General features: G+C 42.3%; 1 protein-coding gene across 1 annotated transcript; it reads left to right on the top strand.

Moving 5' to 3' along the window:
• The first annotated feature begins 55 nt into the window (after positions 1-55).
• On the top strand, positions 56-15483 carry LOC119179466 (uncharacterized). The gene is made up of 11 exons (XM_075869174.1): positions 56-99; positions 418-597; positions 1157-1230; positions 2182-2295; positions 3740-3778; positions 4559-4623; positions 6516-6610; positions 7506-7596; positions 9302-9605; positions 12958-13149; positions 15110-15483. The coding sequence occupies exons 1-11, from the start codon at positions 72-74 to the stop codon at positions 15221-15223; spliced, it is 1296 nt and encodes a 431-aa protein (XP_075725289.1). The 5' UTR covers positions 56-71; the 3' UTR covers positions 15224-15483.
• Positions 15484-21092: the final 5609 nt, after the last annotated feature.

Here is a 21092-nt window from a genome sequence, read left to right as displayed (position 1 = left end):
AATTTTGCCAGAATGCGTAAGTTTGTTACGTGCCGGGTTTTTTTTGCACCCCCTGCGCTCCTCGCTTGGCAATGGCGGCTGTTGCGGTCCGTTGCCATGGTGAGCGACGTGCGCCTAGACGCTAGAAACTTGACAGCTCGTCGTCGCAGCCTGGCAAAACAATTATCCGCGGACCTCCCGTTGCTCGAATGAGACGTACACAGCTCCCCGCAGCCTGTTCTGTAGCTCGTTAAAAGTTCCGACTCCTCTCTTCGCCCCTCACACTCGTACGTGTAACTTGACGCGCGGCGCGAGCAGTTTTGTCGGCAGCGCATAGCTTCTCCACTTTGTCCTGAACCGTCTCTGCGACGCGTCTCTTTCTTTCTTGTCTTTTCTCGTCGAGACTGTTTGACTGAGAAAGCGCTTTCCGTTTCGCAGACGTCACGTCGCTTCCTCAGGGCTGGCACCCGATGAACGGCCCGGTCCAGAATGACCTCCCGAAACAGCCCGCCGCGCCCCGGACGCCCAAGTCGCCGGCGCCGCTGGCAGCGAGGACGGCGAATTCGAGTACGGCTAAGAGTCCGGTCTTGAACGGAAACCAGGCGCCCAAAGAGCCCCGTACGTTTTTTAAGCGACCGAAAGGAAACTTCTCCCTGTGTGATGAAAACTTTGCTTGACACGTATCGCGATGTGCTCGCCGCATGACCTCGGAAATTTTGAGTGTGACTCGGTCAAAGTGCTACACCAATTAGGTAACAGTTTTTCACACTAATACGGCACGGATCTTATTGTCCCTAGCTTTAGCTTACAAACAGTTAGGGTTTACATGACTTAACTGCATTAAATATTATGTAGTTAAAGTAACACAATAAACCGTGGTGTTAAAATGAGCTCGTATTTGAAATACATCTGTAGACAGGTGGAAAGGATGTCATATATGTTTACCTCCTAAACACTAGCATGAGCTTTTTTTTTTTCGTTATGTTGCAAGACCTTATACACGACAAGCTCAAATTGAAAGTCGATGCTAAGCTAGTTCTCAACATGTGCTTTCGCTTAGATCGTATTCCATTTGCATTTGTATTGCATTTTCCCAAATATATCAAAAGGTACAAGAATGCGTATGTGTTTTCCATGTAGCCGGTCGCCCGATATTTACTTCTCAGCATCTGCGCAGGTGGGAGATCGCCAAACGCTTCGGCACGAGTGGCAACAGAAAAACTTCGCCAAGAAGCGGCAGCACTACAGAAAGTGAGAATGCACTCCATGTTGTTCCTGCTGTGCTCTTCCACTGTGTGCTACGTGGTAATGTGTGTACTCATGGGAAACGGTCTTCATCAGAGTAAACGTATCAACTTGGCACTTTCTCTTCCACCCGGTTCTGGTCTTCCACATTCCCAGTACCAACTTAATTGCCACAGTTGACAGGGCAACAGAGGAGGGCCTGCCCCACGCATTTTCAAAGGAAAGTACCCAACGGAAGGGCCACTTTCACAGCTTTCAACACCATGGCCATTTTATGGTTGGTGTGGCGTTTGGTTTCTATCTACACCTTCAATTCTGTGTTGAGTCTGTCTTTCTTTTCGTCTCGAAAGCCATGCTTCACTTGTCATATGTATAGTCAAACACTTGTGGCACCTGAATCGAGTATTCGTAGCATAGAGTCAACAGCTATAGCCCAAAATACAAAAAAGAAGTGCGGCACAAAACTTTCACGTGAGCACACAGCACCGGTGTGCTGCTGTAATGTGATGAAATTTGGAGTACGCCACGCTGGGGTCGAAAGTCATGTCCTGCATTTACTTTAGAGACCTTCTAGAACAATTATTTGTCTATGTAGTCTAGCTTGCTATTTGCCTGCAAGGGTTCCTTTAAGCTGCTCTAATAACTATGATTATGGCTGTGCTTAGACGTGATTGGGTTGCACTTAGTAGTACGCTTATAGAATAAAAAGAACATCAAAAAGTAGATGTACATGGTGCAAAAAAATTGCACTACATGCCACTGCATTTTGTTGCTTCGTTGCATTTTTGTTTTGTCAGCGTTACACCAAGTGCAATAGAACACATTCGTGGACATCCACAAACTAGTTCTGTTCATTGCTTCGTTAAGTCTTGCATACTTAAAACAAATTGTTAATAGGCGAGCGTTGTGTGTTTAACTAGCATGCGGCATCACTAAGGACAGCGGTGCAATTTTCAGAGGGTGGCGCAGTTCCGTTCGGAGAACCAGGGACTCAAGTCGAAGGTGAAGCGACTCGAGGAGGACTGTGCACGCAAGTCCAGGCAACTCGACAAACTTGCGCAGACAGCCAAGGTAAGGCTATAACACAGGATCCTGTCAGCATGCAGTGAGTAACTTGCTTAGTTAGGTGCACTGCTTATTCTTAATCTGGTGCCTTGAGTGTGTGAGACAAACAGTGTCATAAGATATCAGGTTTACAAGTAAAATGCCCATGAATAATTCGGCACGTCTTTATCGCCGTTCTCGTGCTGTTTGTTTGCATAAACGGCTTCTCAGTCCAGTTTGTTCTTCTAGGAATATTTAGTGGCAGTGTGCTTCTTCCTATGATATTATTATTATTTATTTATCTACACCTACTGCTGCTGTTGGTTAGAGACACTGCAGGAGTGGTTACATAAAACAAGAAAAAAAAACGCAGTGCCGACAATGTGGTCAGTCTGTGCTGTGTGGAGTAGCACAGTTATCGCTAAAATGCAATCCAAGCGCAGTGTCTACTAAATGCCAGGAAAATTTTCAAGAAAGTAAGGAAGCTGAAAGGTGTTGAAGATTTTTCTGCTGTTGGTTTTGAGGCTCAATAGTTCACACCTGTAAAGTTAATCTTGGCTTAAAAAAAGCAGTGTAAGTTCGCAGCTATTGTTCTCCTGTGTTGTAGCGCATCTACCGCATCTGCTGGTTTTAAAAAATTCATGCAGTTCTTTTACTTAAGTTTAAATTTTCTGCTGCCATATAACACTTGCATTGAAAAGTCAGTGTTGCAATTTAAGTTTGAAGGAAACTCACGAAAGCCCACATTGTGAACAGTGTTTGACGTAAGTTGCATTAATCTAATAGACTTGCCCCGCCGTGGTGGTCTAGTGGCTAAGGTACTCGGCTGCTGACCCGCAGGTCGCGGGTTCGAATCCCGGCTGCGGCGGCTGCATTTCCGATGGAGGCGGAAATGTTGTAGGCCCGTGTGCTCAGATTTGGGTGCACGTTAAAGAACCCCAGGTGGTCAAAATTTCCGGAGCCCTCCACTACGGCGTCTCTCATAATCATATGGTGGTTTTGGGACGTTAAACCCCACATATCAATCAATCTAATAGACTTATTCCTCAAAAGTTTTTTTGGCTGGTCAACAGTAATGTGTAAAAGCTCTACATTCCTATGCTTCTATCTCAGAATGAAGCTTTGTATAGCTAATGAGAAATTTTATTACTAAGCACCCGAGTACATTGAAAAATTGTTTCATCAACCTAAGCAGGAAACGTTGGGCATTCTAGGTACGCATACTGTGCTTCCCTGAAGGGAATCGTGGTAGGCACATTACCAGCGAATTCTCTAATTACAGTGTTGAGTGACATTCGGCTTCTTTATGACCCGAAAATGCGGGATGTGAAGAAAAGATGCGACATACTTAGGACCTACGCTCTTCCGAGAATGCAATAACTGAAATTCAGGCATCGCACCGAGTGCAGAGAACCTTGTATGTGATGCCGGACTCTTATCAAAAAAACCTTTTGTCTCTTCACAATGCAAGGACAAGGCGGCAGCTGCTCAGGAACAAAAGAAAGGAGATGTGAGTGCCCTTCTTATCATTCTTATCTGGCTCTCTTTTCATTTGTCTCGCGTTATCTCTCCCAAAGTGTGTGCAACCGGAGACGTATAAAATTCCAGAGCTCCCGATCGGCTTTGTTACACTAGTGCATCCGCTACGTTTGCTACACTCATGAATCACGGGTATTTTAACTTCTTGATAACTTGTTTACGAATCGAACGAGATAAGCGAGCAGACAGAAGCTGATACAGGTGTTCGTAGAAGAGATCGGCCCTTGCTTGCTGTTTGGCCCCCAATGATAAACAAATGCAACAGTATCTTCCTGGTGCCCAGTTCTTTGTTGAACTGGGCCGGTATTTTGTAGCCATGTGGCATGTCTCATTCTGTGCTGTTCTTATCATCCACCACTCATGGCTGACCGATCCCGTTGATTACTGTGACGGATCGTTGCTGTGACCACTGGCCAAGCATGAAAAGCATATAAAAGTATTACCATTGGAAATGGCGTTGCTGTAAAATACTAACCATAACCAGTTGCAGAAGAATTAATGTTTAATTAGTCTAATATACTGGCCCTAAACAGTTGCGAAGGTAATGTCTGATAAATATATTTGACTAGGCAAGTAAACATGCTGAAGTATGTGTATTGTTAACAATTCACAGCTCTTATTCATGTTGAAAGAAACAGCTGCTGCATTCTTTCTTTTATTTTTATCTCTCACAGCTGTCTTGCTCAGGTTTTAGTAAAACAAAAAAGTGCAACATCTCCCCAAAATTTTTTTCTCTTTTTCATTTGTACAGGACGGCTTGAAGCAAAAGTGTGCCAGGCTTGAAATGCAGCTCAAAGAAAAAGAAGACAGACTGAAGTAGGTTCTAGAAAATCACACCTATATTCGTGTTTTCTGCAAACTCTAAACTGGCAGTCATCATTCTATCTTGGGATACCGCCTCTCCAGCGATAATGATAACTTTTTATTGCCACTGTTGCTACGTGTAATGGTAGGACGATAACATTCACAAACTACATCCAAACGTCATTATAACAAAATTGCATCTTACAAGAAAATAAGTTGGTGGTATCTGAAAATTCGTTATATATGTACATTCCTTACACTGTATCTATCGCAAGACTTTTTTTTTTTTTTCATTGTTATAACTGATATTTCGTTATACCCAGGTTCGTTTTATGAAGGTGTGAGTGTACTACTTGCAAACTAGCTTGTTGGCTTGTGCGAATATTTGAATGCTTTGAATATTCGAACAGATAGTAGAGTATCGAATTGGTTTCGATTCGAATTTAAAGTATCGAATATTTCGAAGTATTCAACATGAACGAATAAATGTATACTAGACTGCATGTAACTGCCTGTAAAGGTGGTTTCAGTGCGGTATAGTGGTGCTAAGCTGTGAAAGCACTTATTCAAAAAAAGTTTGCTTTGTTGCAAACCCCACTTCAAATTTAAAGGAGCCCTGCAACACTTTTTGAGCATAGTCAGCAAATGCTGCCGATCGGTAGACGAGGCTACCGAGAACACGCGAGCTAAATATTATAGTGCAGCACGTGACCTGGAATTCACAATAAATTCTCAGTCAGATAAAAATTGCTCTCTTCTCTCAGCAAATGACGGCACAATGTCAAAAATCGCTTGTCACAGTCATTGTACCAGCGATTGGCTGATTTGAGCATGCGGCACTCTGTCGTTACTGGGGCCGGCCACGCCATGACCCCGCATACATGCGCAATCGCACTGAAGAGCCGCATATTCAAAGAAAAAGAAAGAAAGAGTGCTCAAGGTCACGATACTCACGTGACATATTTTCTTTCCCTATGTCATTTCTCCTGGCTTTACTTCAAGCACTTTCATCGGGACGAGAAGAGAGAATGCAATTGCAGCATGCAGCGAATCTTTGCGACTTCGCTCATTCTGGACAGATTCTAAAAATTTTTGCGGCCGTTAATCTACAGGGCACTAAGCTTATTTAGTAAATCCATCTCTTGAAAAACTGTTGCAGGGTCCGTTTAAATGAGCGTATTATTCTCAAATCGATTGATATATTTTAAGCTTAAAAGCTTGTTTTGCCGACTTATACACTCTAGCTGTAATGGATAATGTTACGTATTTTACAGGTTATCAATTGCATCCTGCTACTTTTAAAAGTTGTTTCGACTTCCTTTGAATGGAAATAAATAAAGAAAGCTCTTGCGTAGAGGCCTTGTTAAAAAAAAATATTGTGCAGGTTAGTTAGATCATGATAAATATGCCCATTTTTTTTTATACGTCATATTTTTCTATTCGATTTGAAATCATTAGACCAAAATCACTATTTGCTTCGAGCCTGAAATTCACTATTCGCACAAGCCTACTTGCTGGTAATCATTTCGTGCATTGCCAGATTTGCACTGGTTTCACGGCGATGCGAAGGTTACATTTAGGTGCGGCTTCTTTACATTGCTATGCTTATTGCTGTGAAGCGGCATCTGAGGACAGTCTCAGTAGGGTTTGACTTTGCACTGTGGACCTTAACGCCCACGAAGGAAATTGGATGCAGATAGTGCGAGTGAGAATGCGATAGCATTGTACTTTGTTGTTTTTGTGACTTTTAGTGTCTGCATTTGTTATCAGACTACAAGCTTCTACTATGCTTATTTGAGCAGTGATTAAGCGTGTTGATGACTCATCATGCTCGGTTTTTCGAAGAAGCGAAACCTAACGGCTGAGCCTTATTTCCACTGTTTCCTTGACGTCTGAAATGACAGAAAACTTCAGGCCATCCAGAGACGTTCGTCGGAGACGGCCACGCCTGAGAAACTGCACCCTGCCAGATCTCGGCTGACAAGCAGTCAGCCGCGAGGTTAGTGTTGAGAATTGTGAACCATGCGCCACTCCTCTATGCTTGCCAGCGAAAATTCTGCAGCCAAAGCCTTTTGAGTTGTACAGAAGGTTGCAATGTGGTCCTACATTACTACCTTCTCGGATGACAACTGAGCCGTTATTTTTTAATGAGGGAAAATGACATGTCAAGTAATATAAAAAAAAATTTCTGCTTGGATGATAGTGTACAGACAGATAAAATGAAATCTTGGCCACGAAGCCATATTAATCTAGTATTGTGAACGCATGTGACCTCGTTCGCTTTTGCAGTTGCTGACGTTCAAGCTCATGACGCATCTGTCCTAAAGTGGCCCGCCAGCAATGAGTGACCTAAAGTGTTTCTTGACTGCTTCTCCCTTACTACATCCTTATTTTCAAGCAGTTCTTCTTTATAGGGCTTGGTTTTTGTATATGATGAGTATTATGTACATCTCGCAATGCTGCCGCAACGTTGCCTCTTCACCTGTTGAATGTTTGCATCAGCATTTGAGACACTCGAACCTCATTATAACAAAGTCACATCTGTCACGAAGATACTTCGTTATATCCGGAAATTCGTTATAAACCTATATTCGTAACACTGTAATTATGACAAAGCTGTTCTTCACTTACTTTGATAAAATCGGTAGTTCGTTAAATCCGTATTTATGTTATCGAGGTTTCAGTGTAACGTAACTCACTGACTGAACAACGTGATGCAGAACTCGGCGTTTCGGGTTCAGTCACAGCTGTGGCTTATTTGGCAAGAACCCTTGTTGAGATTTGTACAAATGCTTGCTGAAAATGTCCAGCGCACCTCGTTCTCATATTTTAGTAATGGAACGTAAAACCAGTCAGTCCAGTTTTGAAATCTGCGTTTGTTTTCCCTTTTGCAGGGTCGAGTGCTGAGCTCGTGAAACTTCGCGAGCAGATGGATCGTATCAGTCAAGAGAATCGCCGACTCACTTTCCAGCTAAAGGAAAAAGAGTGAGGGGATGGTTTTCAAATAACACAATGCTCGCATGTTGGTACAACACGGAGTCGCTCATGGCTTTTTTTTTATCCTTTCCTCTCAAAACTCGATATAACGAAATATTGGTTGTAATGCAGTAAATGAAGATTCTTGCAATAGATAGTTTCGGGAGTGTATGTTGATAACTAATTTCTGGATATAACAAATTATTTTCGTGCAAGATGTAATTTTGTTATAATGAGGTTTGGGTGTATGCTCAGAGGATTAGGACAGTGTAAGATGCTCAAATGCATCTAAACAACACATTGTAATATGGCAGGTACTGTTCTATCATAAGTACAGTTGCACCCAATTTCAGCATAGTCACATTCAGAGTGAAAATATGTATTCCCTATTCTTTATTAATTCAGCATTTCAATAATTAAGCACTAAATTCATTTAACGCTTTTTTGCTTCATTGTTTCCTGGCTCTATAGAGGTCTGGTAATTATTGCACAATTTTTGATGGTGCGTACTTTCTCGCATATAACCCACACCCTGGACGAGGAATCGTAGAGAATATTCCAAAAAGAATCCCCACGTATTGCAGAGAAGCGAGCTTCTTGACATGGTTGTGAAGCACTTTCGCGAAACCACCCTTGAAAACCCGAACGGTCGGGTTTTTTTTTTTTTTTGATCGACTGTAGCTCACATTAATTTTTTTGTGAATCATACACTTGAGACTATGATATATCATGCAGAAGTGGAAGCATGTACAGTAAAAGCTTGTTAATTCGAACTCCGAGGGGACTATACAATTGTTCGAATTAAGCAAAGTTTAAACTAGTGGGCGGGCGCTAGAGTGAATGGGAATCGTGACACACTGTGTGGGCAGAGTGCAGAAGAGTAATCTATTGACTCATTATCACGAATTCGGGCTACTAAATGTTTGTGGCAGGTGATTTTGTAAATTAGGTATGTGGGGCTCCAACAAGCAAACACGAATCGGTCAGTGGTACACCAGAAACAAGCACCGACATGCACTAATGTGAGCATTGAGCGTTAATTGTGAAGTATATGTTGCTATTTATGCCCCATAGCACACTGTTATTTACACAGCAGAGATAAAGTAAGCAAAATTAAAAGCACCGAGTAATTTGCCTTTGCTTGAGTTTTATCTGTTGCGACTCTGTGAACATCGTTTGCCGCTTGCCCAAGAGCTCTAGTGCAGCATGGGAGTTGTTACGTGCTAACGAGTGCTGCTGTTTCGCTGTTTTTGCATCTATAGTAAATTTGGTTTGGTTTTGCTACATATTGTAATAACCCGGGGCCAGCTTCTGCATAAAATTGCCCCCCCCCCCCCTCGGTTCGAATGAGATGTTGGGGATGGCAATGCATTTGCATTGTCGGGAGTTTCTACCTATAAAAATACACGGGGCTGTGCCGGGATCAGGTCGCTAGTTTAGATAAACTGTAAATTCACATTAATCGAGTTCTATCGTCCTTCTATACAAGTATTTCTGGGAGTGATTGATTTGTAGTGTGATCGTGGCATTTATAAACAACCTTATAACGAAATCGGAATTAATGTGAAAATGGTTTCATTATATTCGAGACTTCGTTGTAAAGGAATATTGGCAACACTCTATTAATGGTGAGAGTATTTTCCATTGGCTTCTTTATAACCGGTATAATCTGTATATTGAGGTTTCACTCTATATATCGGCTCTCGTCTTTCAGACAAGAAATTCGCCGGCTGAAATCTCAGCTGCAGCCAGCGGCACCGGCGAAAACGCCCGTGAAGACACCGACGAGAACACCGACAAAGACGCCGCCAAAAACACCACCAGTGCCGAGCCGTGGCAGTGGCCAGAAGCCAGCCAGCTCGAAGCGAGCCGGGTCGGCTGCCACCGAGCCGCGCAAGAACGTCGCCACGGCCAAGCGCTCAAACACCTTCAGCGTCACCCGAGGTCCCCCGCAGCCGGACGACAAAACAGAGACATCGGAAATCACAGTTGAGTCGAGATCTACGCCCGCGAACTACGTAAGTGGCAGCCATTTTGGGCAAATCATTTCTCAAATTGAATCAATTCTGTTAAATTGAACAAGTTGGCAGAAAGGAGAGAGGTAAAAAAATTGACAATTACCCATTAGTAGCACAAATCCATGAAGAAATTCATGCGGATTTTTCAGCAAGAAAGCTTCTTATACTCGGCAACAACTTTTTTTTTACAGCACTGAGTAAGTTATAGAACTGAATTACATGCCTTCTACCATGCCAAAAGATAGTATGGGCTTAATTTAAATGTAATTTCTTAATCTTTCCTTGCTGGAATAACTGCTGATTTATTTATCACAAGACTCAAACACTTCTGGAAAGTCAAAGACTAGATACAGTCACTGTTTGCTTTGCAAGAGCGCCTTCCTTTTCTTTTCAGTTCTTTGACAACACCACCTTTTCAGCACGCCGGTTTTCCAAAGCAAACATGGTGTTCATGATGTAGTGGGTCAATGTGTGGTCGCAAACGCGCCATTTAGTTCTGCAATATATATATATATATATATATTACTCATAATATGGCAGTAAAAGGTACACTGAACCATTGAAATGCTTCATTCACGTTTTCGCGTATATAAATTTCTGAATTCCTCTAGGATGTGAGCGAGCAAAACTGTAATCAGCCGTGAACTGCTGTACTACCTGCAAAGCAACACGAGTGTGCAGAAGCTCCACCTCCATAGGCTTTGCCTCGATGTTGACTTAAGTTGTGGCCTAGTATAGCAGCTGAAAAATTCATCGTGGTTCAAGAATTGAACCCAGCACCGAGGCCTGTTTGGGGCAGTCGCTGTCCCACTTGAGAAAACCAGGAAGATAGTAATTGGCAGCGTGAGGACAAATTGATCGACAACTCAAAGCGCATGGACGCAGAAATATGACAAACTGGTTCTTCTGGATGCCGAATGCAAAATTTTGCTACAGGTTTCACTAGCACGAGCCGAAATCCGTATGGATTTCCTGGTGGTTTTGTGCTACAAAATGGTGCGGTGATCAATTACCGTTTTTTGTGTGACATTCTCTAACAATTAGCTGCGAGGGAGCTTGCAAATGACGCAAAAGAGTTGCGTCGGCTGCAGTGTATATTCTTGCCGACCTAATTAGCAGTGCTGTTGCCGAACCCACTGGGGGCGGATTATAGGCCATGCATTAAGTACAAGATTGCGTATTAACGTCTTTTCTTCTATCTCCCTAAATTGTCCACAGCTCTGCTGTGTGCTTCATATCTTATTCCTGCTACATATCTTATTTTCACTGTCGTTGAAACTGTCCAGAAAAAAAAAAGAGATAATGGCAATTTTTAATCGCTGTTGTCTATTCGTTTAACAGGCACGCAATCGAGCTGTGGCCTGTAAAAAAGTAGATGAAAAATATGCTTCTCATGTTCGGGTAACGGTCAACAGTATTTTCAAAACATGTTTCTTACATCTTCAGTCTCAATGGCTGTTTAATATTTCTTACACCATTCGCACTGTAATTTCTAGTATAAATCGACACCCTTGCGATCCTATTCTACCTGCCTGACTTGTGGCCACAACCACATAGTGGGCAGGTGCCAATCATTCTTGGAGAATTATCGTCATTGTTTTCGTTTAGTATGTGCCATTGCGTAGGCAAGAAGTAGAAGAAAGTGGTGGTCTGGAGTGCATGAACACAGCTGCAATGTCGCAGAAGGTAACTTGCAACATAACGCCATCTTTCTTACTTGTTATCTTATGCCTTGCATGAGCCAGTGCATAGCATACATCACATCGAGGGCTCCTTATAATATTCTATTCGTGTGATAGACGGTGCAGCTCTTCATGTCACGGGTATGCTTGCTGTGCATGTTCAATACATTGTAGTTTATTATGGCCACGATTCTTAGCTTGTGTTGGTCACAGCTAGTACCTTGAAGCTCGATATAAAATTTGCATGTTAACAACTTCAGTCTCATGTTCTACTGTGTTAAACCTGTCCTATTCCTTGCACCCATAACACATGCTTCTAGCAAGTTGTCACCGAGCGTAATTTTTGGGAACACATGTCTAGTATGGGATGCATGGATATTAAAAAAACAACAAAGAAACATGGCATTCAGAGAATCGGGAAAAGAAGTTTGGACGGGCCAGAAGGCATTCTTGCAATTCTAAATTCTACAGCATTCAACAGCCTAATTCTACAGCCTTGCTCCTTCCAAACTACAATTGTAATTTGGCTATTGTCATTTAACCTATGTGACATGTGGACTTTTGTAATAGCGTGTACCGCGACAGTTACACAGTGGTACAACCCTGTGCATGTGGGTAACCGAGCTGGAAAAAAAAAGCTACATATGAATATATTGATATAGCTAACCAAAGGTTTCACTTTCTCTAATTTCTTGCCCATAGAACATCATATATTCTTCACTTCGATATAGCGAAGCGTGTTAATTCATTACCTTAATACAACGAAGTTTCCCTGCTACAGCAGAGAGAAACCGAGGTGACAAACAGATTTCTACGGGTGCTGTGGTCATACGTGGCTGAGTTGCGTGCAATGTTTTAAATTCCGTGCCGTACTACGAAGAGGATGCGGCGAACACAACAATACTGGGTGTCTCTGGGCAAGACCGAATGAGGTGGCACAACAAACAAGAGGCATTGGAATTGTATTTTAGCCCTGCGTGTAACGTATGGTCACTGTGAAGAAAACTTCGCCAGAACGGCATCAAGTCATGCTTGCCAGATGTCGAGGTCAACAGAAACCTCACTTTTTGTTACCGTATTTTGAAGTTAGGTGTTTGGTAGCACCATGTTACTCGAACAGTCTTCCTGTGCTTGCAGTGCTAGAAAGAAATGATGATTTGATGATATGTGGGGTTTAGCGCCCCAAAACCACCGAGAGGCGGCGTAGTGGAGGGCTCCAGAAATTTCGACCACCTGAGGTTCTTTATCGTGCACCCAGATCTGAGCACACGGGCCTACAGCATTTCCGCCTCCATTTAAAATGCAGCCGCTGCAGCCGGAATTCGATCCCTCGACCTGCGGGTCAGCAGCCAATTACCTTAGCCACTAGACCACCGCGGCGAGGCTGCTAGAAAGAAACATTTGGTGACTACACTTAGAATAAAAAGGTGAATTTCAATTAAACCAAGTTGCGATATAACGAACTATATTGCTGATTTTACTGACATGCTATACTGAGGTTTCACTTTACATATAACAGATCTACTGCCCCTTCCCCGCTACTGTGCTTATCAAAGCTCAGCTACTGCTTTGCGACATCAAACAGTAGCTGAACTAAGTTATACAGTATAACAAGAGGCAATGTGTGTGTCAGCACTTGTCTGCAGTGCCAATTTGCTGAACCTTTTCAGAAGCTGCAGCAGTCGTCGGCAAGCAGCAACAGCAAGGAAACGTCGGCACCAGCAGCAGCAGTAGGGAATTCCAAACCGACTGCCACGGTTAAACCAGCCGGATCTAATCCGCTGCCGGATGCAAAGGCCGAAGCGATCCGGCGCCAGCACGCCGCAAGGAAGATTCAGCGGGTGTGGCGGCAGCACAGACGGGTGTGTGGTGGCACTTTGCAAAATTTGCTCATAGGAGCAACAGTACTGCAATTAGCTCTTTGCAGCACTGCGTGTAGCTTTGCACGCACAACTTACTTTTGCCATTTTTATGCATTATTGACAATAAAGAGACCATAGGGTCTGAGCTAACGGTAAATTATATTGTTACCTAAAATTTTAGATACTCTCAATGAAATAGTTTTCTACAGTTCGTCACACAGGTGACGGCAGTGCCATATTTAGCTAAGTGCTCGACTAGGGTGTCTTGGCAGGAATTTCAAGATATCCTGACTTTTTTCTGAGAACGCTTGCCATGAGCCGATAACGATCAGATTCAATTTGAATGAATAACTGAATTTTTTTTTTTCGAAGAAATAAGGCATGACTAACAGTTCATTAATCAAATAACTGGTGGCAGAATTGCAATGATCGCTGCAGTAGTTTAGTAAAAACATTTCCACTCGCTCTGTAACCGTGGCATCAAATTGTAAAAGTTTGATGCTTTTATGAATGCTGAATCATAACCAGTGCTGCGAAGGGTTAGAACTACGAGCAAGAGCATTGAACAAGTGTTTTTAGTTCCTTGAAATAATTCTTAACAAATGAAAAGATCATTCCATCTACAAAGTTATGGTATAGTTTTTAAAATCTTGATCATGTTATACGCATTACTAGGCAAGTGTTAGGTTCGGCCACAACACTTTGCAGAGTGCCATTACATATTAAAAATTTTGGTCCAGCTAATATGAAACATGTGTTTCGTTGTATTCACAGGCAACACATCATTACAGCTTAGTTGGTTAGATCTTTTTGTTGAAATTTATTACACCCGTTTGTAAAATGCCAGCGATAGATCGCCTGTGGCAAGTATAAGCATTCTGAAGGACACCTAAATGACAATCCATATCAACCTTGAATTGCTTTGAACTGTCCTTTCGTTGCCATTCATGCTGGTGCCCTTCTTTGTGGCTTGTCTATTTATTGAGTTAATATGGTAAAACATGGCTCTACCGAATCATTGTTTATATTGAACAGTTATAACTTCCTTTTAGAAATACCGTGCCACAATACATTACATTATATCCTCGTATAAAAATATTCCCTGCCACCACTGATTGCACTAGTTGTATGTAACAGCACTATGATCACTTCTTGTATTGCTGAAAATTTATTTAACTGACGAAACGATGCTGTGAAAGAATGCAATGAATTCAAAGGGAATGGCTCGTCGTGGAGGAAAAAATGAGGTAGGCATGTTTCACGCAATATAAAAGGCCCTCTCAGCAAATTTCTTAATCGTGCCATGATGGCGAATTCGCTTCATTATCAGTGACGCAGAATTGGTGTATTCATTGAGATCAGAGTGAACTTCCTGGGGCCCCCATCTTTTATGTCAAACTACGAGTGATGCAATTTATATTGTTTCATGTGCCAAAAGCGTTTCCAGTTGAACTCCCTTATTTCTAACGCGCATGCATCTGGCAGCAATTTCTGTCTGTTATATGACATGTCTCTCATAAGCAGAGTGCCACGTATTCATTGCCTTATCAACACCTATATCAATGTAGGTGCACTGATATTTCATATACCCATTTGCCTCTTACATATGTGTCTCTTATGTTCAGTTGTATAATATGATTATGACGCATGCTGAAGTGGAGGGCCTCGGCTTATTGTGGTCACCCGGGTTTTGCAAAGTGCACTAAAATCACAGTAAACGGCCCTCTAAGGTTCTGGCTTCATCGAAATGTAATTGCCGCGGCTAAGATAGGACCGTGTCTTTTCTGGGTCAGCGGCCGATCACCGCGAGGACTGCATACCTACGGCGGCAGTTGTCGAATGACCAATCTAACCACTTTCGTGCGGGGCATATCTGTGTAGAAGTGCATGTTCTGAGTGAACAAACAGTATGTTCAGGGAGCTTTTTTCAAGAATCAGTTCCAAATTCTTTTCTACCCAGCGAGCGAGTGCAGCATCTCTGACAGCCTTGGAGTCGTCCAAGCTCTCGGAGACCTCCAACCTATCGCAAGACTCCCAGATGTCATCGAAGGCAAAGCCAATGGAGCACAACTAAAAGGCCTCGAGCTTCAAAACAGCCAACCAGGGAAGAAGCGGATACAGCTTTTTTTTTTTTGGTTATTCCTTCCTGTAATTTCGTACAGTAGAACATATGAGTTCTGTTCTATCGTGTCAATGAAGGTCACAACATTGATGTGGTAAACTTTGCTGCAACTTTTTTTCCAAGTGCATTTGTCTCGTGTACACAGGTGTGTGCGCGCGCGCGAAGTGTTATCGGCAGCTCATTATTTTGAGATGCGGACTGACATTTCTTGATCTCTACTGTGTTGAAACTTGAGGTAACTGTATTGAGGAACTGTTGGTGATGATTTCTTAATGTATTTTGTTTCGTCATGTGCTCCAGTAACTTACTTGTCAGAGAGACTTGTGGGATAAGTATGACAACACATTCCACATTGCCGTGAAGCTGTGACGCGCTAGAATGAGTTAGAAAAACACTGTGCATTGCCATGAAGTTTCTTCGACGTTTCAAGAACAGCAATGACAGTGCTGAGGATGGTATATGTGCTTGAGCAAATCATGAGAAAGTTTTGGTCGAGTTTTGCTTCTGTGAACAGTGATACCGGTAATTACGATGCCGTACCGAGTTGTTGTGGCACGAGTTTGAAAATTTGCTGATTCCTTTTGTAAGAACAGTGATGAATGTAAAATTATCACAGAGTATGTGCTAAAAGTGTGGCATTACAGAAAAAAATAGAAGCTGTGTTCGAAATGACAACACTATTATGTGCCCTATGTTCATTGCTTGAGAGTTACACTGTTAAATGCCAACGCAGCTTGTACAAAAAAGCTACCTCGCAACATTTCATCAAAGGGCTGTATTAATCATTTTTCTTTTCCATTTTGAGATTTGCTATGTGGTGCTCTGTTGATACTCCTTACGTGGTTATTAATATGACATTCAGCTCACATTTCCTTCAGTGTGCACTCTGTGTGAGCGAAGCAGGTCTAATGCTTTCAATATGAGTAGAAAGGTCACAGAACTGTGAAGGTGATGCAAGCTTGTTTCTTGTTGATGCAATGCACACAACTAGTATCGGTGATGTAAAGTGAAGTTGGGATGTACCATCGTGTATTATTTACATCACAATTCAGAATACTCAATTCTTTGTAGGTGGTATGTAGGGTAGCATAAGGTTTCCATAGAAACTTGCATTTAAATGAATTTCATTTCGTTTTTTATGCAACCATAAAGTTATTGCTTGTATGTAATTAAGTTTGTTGAAGTACATGTGCTCATGCATGTTTTGTAGTAAACAATGCAATACTCATTTGCACCATTGTTCACAATTAAACAAAAGAGCGCAACACGCATTATAGATCTTTTGGGGACTAAGGGCATCTGGCAAACTCTGGACTGCGTCTTCAATGCCAATGCTTCCAAAGATATCCTCTATGTAATTTTCGCTTCTAAATATGCTAGTGAAAAAAACTCCAACAATACTTAAGAGCAGAATGTTTCCAATGCCAGCGAGTGTGATGTTACGGGCGTCTTTCAGTGTTATTTATGTGCGAAACGCAAGCGACGAGTGCAGTTCCCGACAATCAGATACTGCTTTTGGCAACACATCCACCCCTTCACTATGTTTGAAGTGGTAAAATGCAACAGGATCGCCCTGTTGAACTACAGCATTGGCGTGGCCTTCAAGAGTGCTGCCGTAATATCGATGTTCACCATCAGAAGGTGCCATAACCTTGTGTTTTAATCATTACCTCAAGTTCACAAGGCTGAAGTGAACGCCTGCCTAGTCTGCAGAAGGGTGCGACATTGTGGAATGCCCGCAAATATAAAAACACCGCCCCCCTCAGTAGAAATCTTGAAACTTTGGTGGTGTTCTTGAAGGCCAATTTTACACAGCTATCAAATGTTCCCTCGCATTAGGATTACATTAGTGCCTGGTGTAGTCGCGTGAAGTGGCACGCCGGCAACACTGTCTGGTGCTGTTAACATCCGATACAATCTTATTTCAATACGAGGGCATTACTTGGCTGATTGCCCGGCCTCGCTGTCAGTGGAAAATGGTGGCAGAAAAGCGGCACACAATTTAGTCATCTGTGAAAGACTGCACGTGGTTATACAGAAAATGTTGAAAGGGAATGTTGGTCGGTAGACGATTGAATAGGTGGCCTCCTAGGATGCTACAGGGAAGTGACGGGAGTTCCATTTCATCAAACCACCAGAAACTGTCAAACATACAAGAAACAGGAAGATTTGGATTAGCTACACGATGTCACTCTACTGTAAAACACCATCCACAAGCTCTGCAACATTTAGCCACATCACTCAGCTCAACCACATGACTAAGCGAAAAAGAGATTGTCTCGTATTCACAAATGTTAAAAGGTACCAACACAAAATTTCACGACTGAGATGGCCTGCAGGAACGATTCCTGCGAAGATGCATATATCTGCAAAATGTCAATGAATATAACTTGGAAGGTTACAGCAATACAGCATTCACGTGCAGCATAGCTTGGAAATTTTGAACTTTGTGTGAGTGATAGACTCCACCACGCTATTGCTGCAGCAAGTTATGATGACGTTATAGCCCCCATTTTTCTTTTTGGTTGCATTTGCTCCAGCAGACTATTACTCGGCAGCTGCTTGCGAGTCCGTGGCCGTGGTGCTAGAGTCGAAGATTTTGTGTTTGATGACATTGCTGTCCCATTTCCTGTTTGATGTGAACCGCGCGGAAGGTGCGTCACACTTCTGCATGCTGACATGGTCGAGCGTTGTGTCTGCCAAATGGCAATAGTTGCACCTGGTGGCTTGTCGTATTTGAAACCGAAAGTGAAACTGTTCAGTAATAATGAGCCTGCAATTGAAACTTTCGAAACATTGTATATCACTTTTGTTGCCAACATGGAAGAATGCCAGGCATTTCACATACTACTCTAACTACTCTACCAGTACAGATGAGCCTAGCCTGTCCTGGCCAGTTCAATGTTGGCCAAAAGATTTTGATGTGGCGTTGAAATGACAAGTTATGTGTGATTATTTGAATCTAATCGTACAAAAATATCAGTTTTGCGAGTCTACAAAACACCTATGTACTACTGTACCTCATTTTTTTTTCACTCAAACAACTGTGTACTGAGTGTCAGCAACAGAACTTAAGTGCCATGTATTCGTCCGTGTAATGAAAATAAAGCCTGTTTCACTGTACTGCTTGCATTTTCGCTATTGAAGCACTAAGGTGTCTAGTGTTAAGTAGAGCAAAGGGTGAGTGCAGCGTCATGACCTAAGCCCCCTTTTTCTCTTTCATGAACTAGCACACACTCCTAGAATACTCACTACATCCGAGTAGCTACGTGTGCTAAATGGTGATATGAGACGGTCACATTTTAATGGAGATGAACAGCAGTCCTGAATCGCAGGATCAAACTACTTCACACAACATCCATTCGATTGATGGAACAATGAATCTCGGAATGCCTTACGGCAGCCGAAGGGACTTGCTGTTGCACAAGAATCCGTTCTTAAAGGTGTTTTGAAATATAAATAAAGCTGGCCCATTGCGATTTTGCCTGCTTCAACAAGTTTTAGACATGCAGATTCAGCAAGATTTAGGCGTAACATCCGCTCCATCATTAAAGACACCCTTTTGAAATCTCAGTTATGTCGGGCTCCTAAACGACCATGTAGCCCTACCGGCTGCCCTAGGCACTAACATGAAACGTCAGTGAAACATCATGGTAACAGAACTAGTAAAAATTGCATCAGTTTTCTTTTGCTCCATAATGATAATTTATAGGTACCTAGGAAAGAAAAAAAAAAGGCAATCTTTGTTCTCGGAGCTGCGTATACCGTGAAAGTACAGCAAGTGATCTGCTTGGTTCCACTTTAAAGAACATTTGGCCCCGACATGCGTTGCCTTCGCTCGCGTTTTGGGTGGCTTAGTCCTCCTCGCTATTCCTACCGTGTGCATCATCAAACAGTTCTGCACAGCTTATCACAGTCGAAACAACATTCGTGATGACTTTATGGCACCACAGTCGAGACTGTATAATGCTACGAACCTCGCACAAACATCGTTGCGTCACCAGGTTTTGTCAACTACAGAAACTTTTCATTGTCAGACAGCAAAATTGACTACAGTTGAGGGGAACGTAAGTGGAGAAATGAAATTGTGCTTTCATAGCTACTAAATGAATCCAGACGATGAGGCATACTCTCAAATATCGATATAATGAATTATCAGTGATAACAAAGTAATTCAAGAATAGCTCTGTCATAAATACAGTGCTACAAATATATGCTTATTAGCAATTTTCCGGTATAACGAAGCATCTTCATGGCCGGTGTGACTGTTATAATGTGGTTTGAGTGTAAACTCAAAGCTTGATATAAGAGACACAGATATAATGAAATACTGGCATAGGCCTATCAACTGGAAGAGGGGGGGCAAGAAGCGCCAGCCCCCCCCCCCCCTGATAAAAGTTGGGGGGGGGGGGCTGAGCCCCCCCCCCCCCCCCCCCACTTTCAACAGTGGACACTCTTGGCAGCACGCTGTGGAAACCAACAAGTAAGGCGTAGTTTTCTAGCACAACAGTAATCACTCAATTATGTTCTTACAGGAAAATAAAATTATTACGAAGCTATGTTACAACATATGAAAATTTTTTCAACATTGCCACTGTGATAATTTTCCTTGTGGGTTCTTATTATAGATCCCGGCTAACGAGTGAGGTAGGTTTGCCCCCGCACTCGCGAAAGAGTTGGTACGCCACTGAATACTGGTTATAAGGAAGTAAATAAAAATAGTTGTGCAATAAAAGTAGTGTTAGCAAGAAATCTATCTTTATAAGAAATTTATATATAACAAAGCTAATTTCGTGTAACATGCAACATTGAAATGAGGTTTGAGTGTAGTATGAAATGTTTGATGTGTCACATACACACTCTAGTCAAATACAACTTAAGAAGCCAGGGGAGGCCCCGCCCAGATGACCGAAGCGCAGCAGCCGATCACCTCAGTGACTAAGGAAATACTAGAACTGCTCTTGCTCTAGGCAACGCTCTCTGCACTCCCATTGGTGGAGGCTTGTGTGCGTCCGCCTTCGAGAAGAAATGCCGCCGACTTCTGAAGTTACAACCGACTATAAGAAAAAACAAAATTATGTCTCGTTGCAAGGCTTTCTCTCCAACCTCGATGCACAATAGACAATTGTTGGGTTTTACATACCAAGACGATGATTATGGGACACACCATAGTGGAGGGCTCTGGGAATCGTCACCAACTAGAATTCTTTAAAGAAACTGCAACTATGCCTAAATTGTAATCTTGGGGTATACCACAAGACAGTGTAGCATACACAGGTCATATTCCTTTTCCATGCTAATATTTTTGTCACCAGGCAGTTTTTTTTTTACTTTCAGCTAGGCTACGCGTTCATTAATATGCACTAGGAACAATAGAAACATCAGCGATGACGACGCTAATTAGTTAAACTATGCCACTTAGGTTTACGAGGGTCTTAAAAAAACATTTTTTATTCATTATCCTACGATCATGAAAATTACCATGCATGTGTACCATTGAATGGAGATTTCAAATCTGCAAACAGATTTCAAGTATCTCATTTAGAAAAAAAGTAATGCCAAATTTCCACATTATAATTAGGTATTTTTTTACAGGTCACTATGGTTAATCGCAATAAAAAAAAGTTTTCAAAACTACATGCTTCTTCTAAAATGTTCATCCCACAAAATAAAGCAAACTACAGGTTTTCCCGCTCACTTTAATCCAAGTGCCAGCCTAAATAATCTGCACGCCATTGAAATAATCTGAACGCCGAGCTATTTAATCCATGTGCCAAACATTTAATCCAAGCGCCAACATATTTAATCCAAGCGCCAACTC

This window comes from Rhipicephalus microplus, chromosome 7 (assembly GCF_043290135.1).
Source record: "Rhipicephalus microplus isolate Deutch F79 chromosome 7, USDA_Rmic, whole genome shotgun sequence".
Taxonomy (NCBI): domain Eukaryota; kingdom Metazoa; phylum Arthropoda; class Arachnida; order Ixodida; family Ixodidae; genus Rhipicephalus; species Rhipicephalus microplus.
This window is presented reverse-complemented; position numbering and strand designations above follow the sequence as displayed.

Bases quoted from the DNA above. Each gene is read 5' to 3' on its own strand.
- LOC119179466 (XM_075869174.1), top strand. From the start codon at position 72: ATGGCGGCTGTTGCGGTCCGTTGCCATG. The intron at 6,611-7,505 runs GTTAGTGTTGAG...TCCCTTTTGCAG, and splicing joins GACAAGCAGTCAGCCGCGAG to GGTCGAGTGCTGAGCTCGTG. The intron at 13,150-15,109 runs GTGTGTGGTGGC...TTTTCTACCCAG, and splicing joins TGTGGCGGCAGCACAGACGG to CGAGCGAGTGCAGCATCTCT.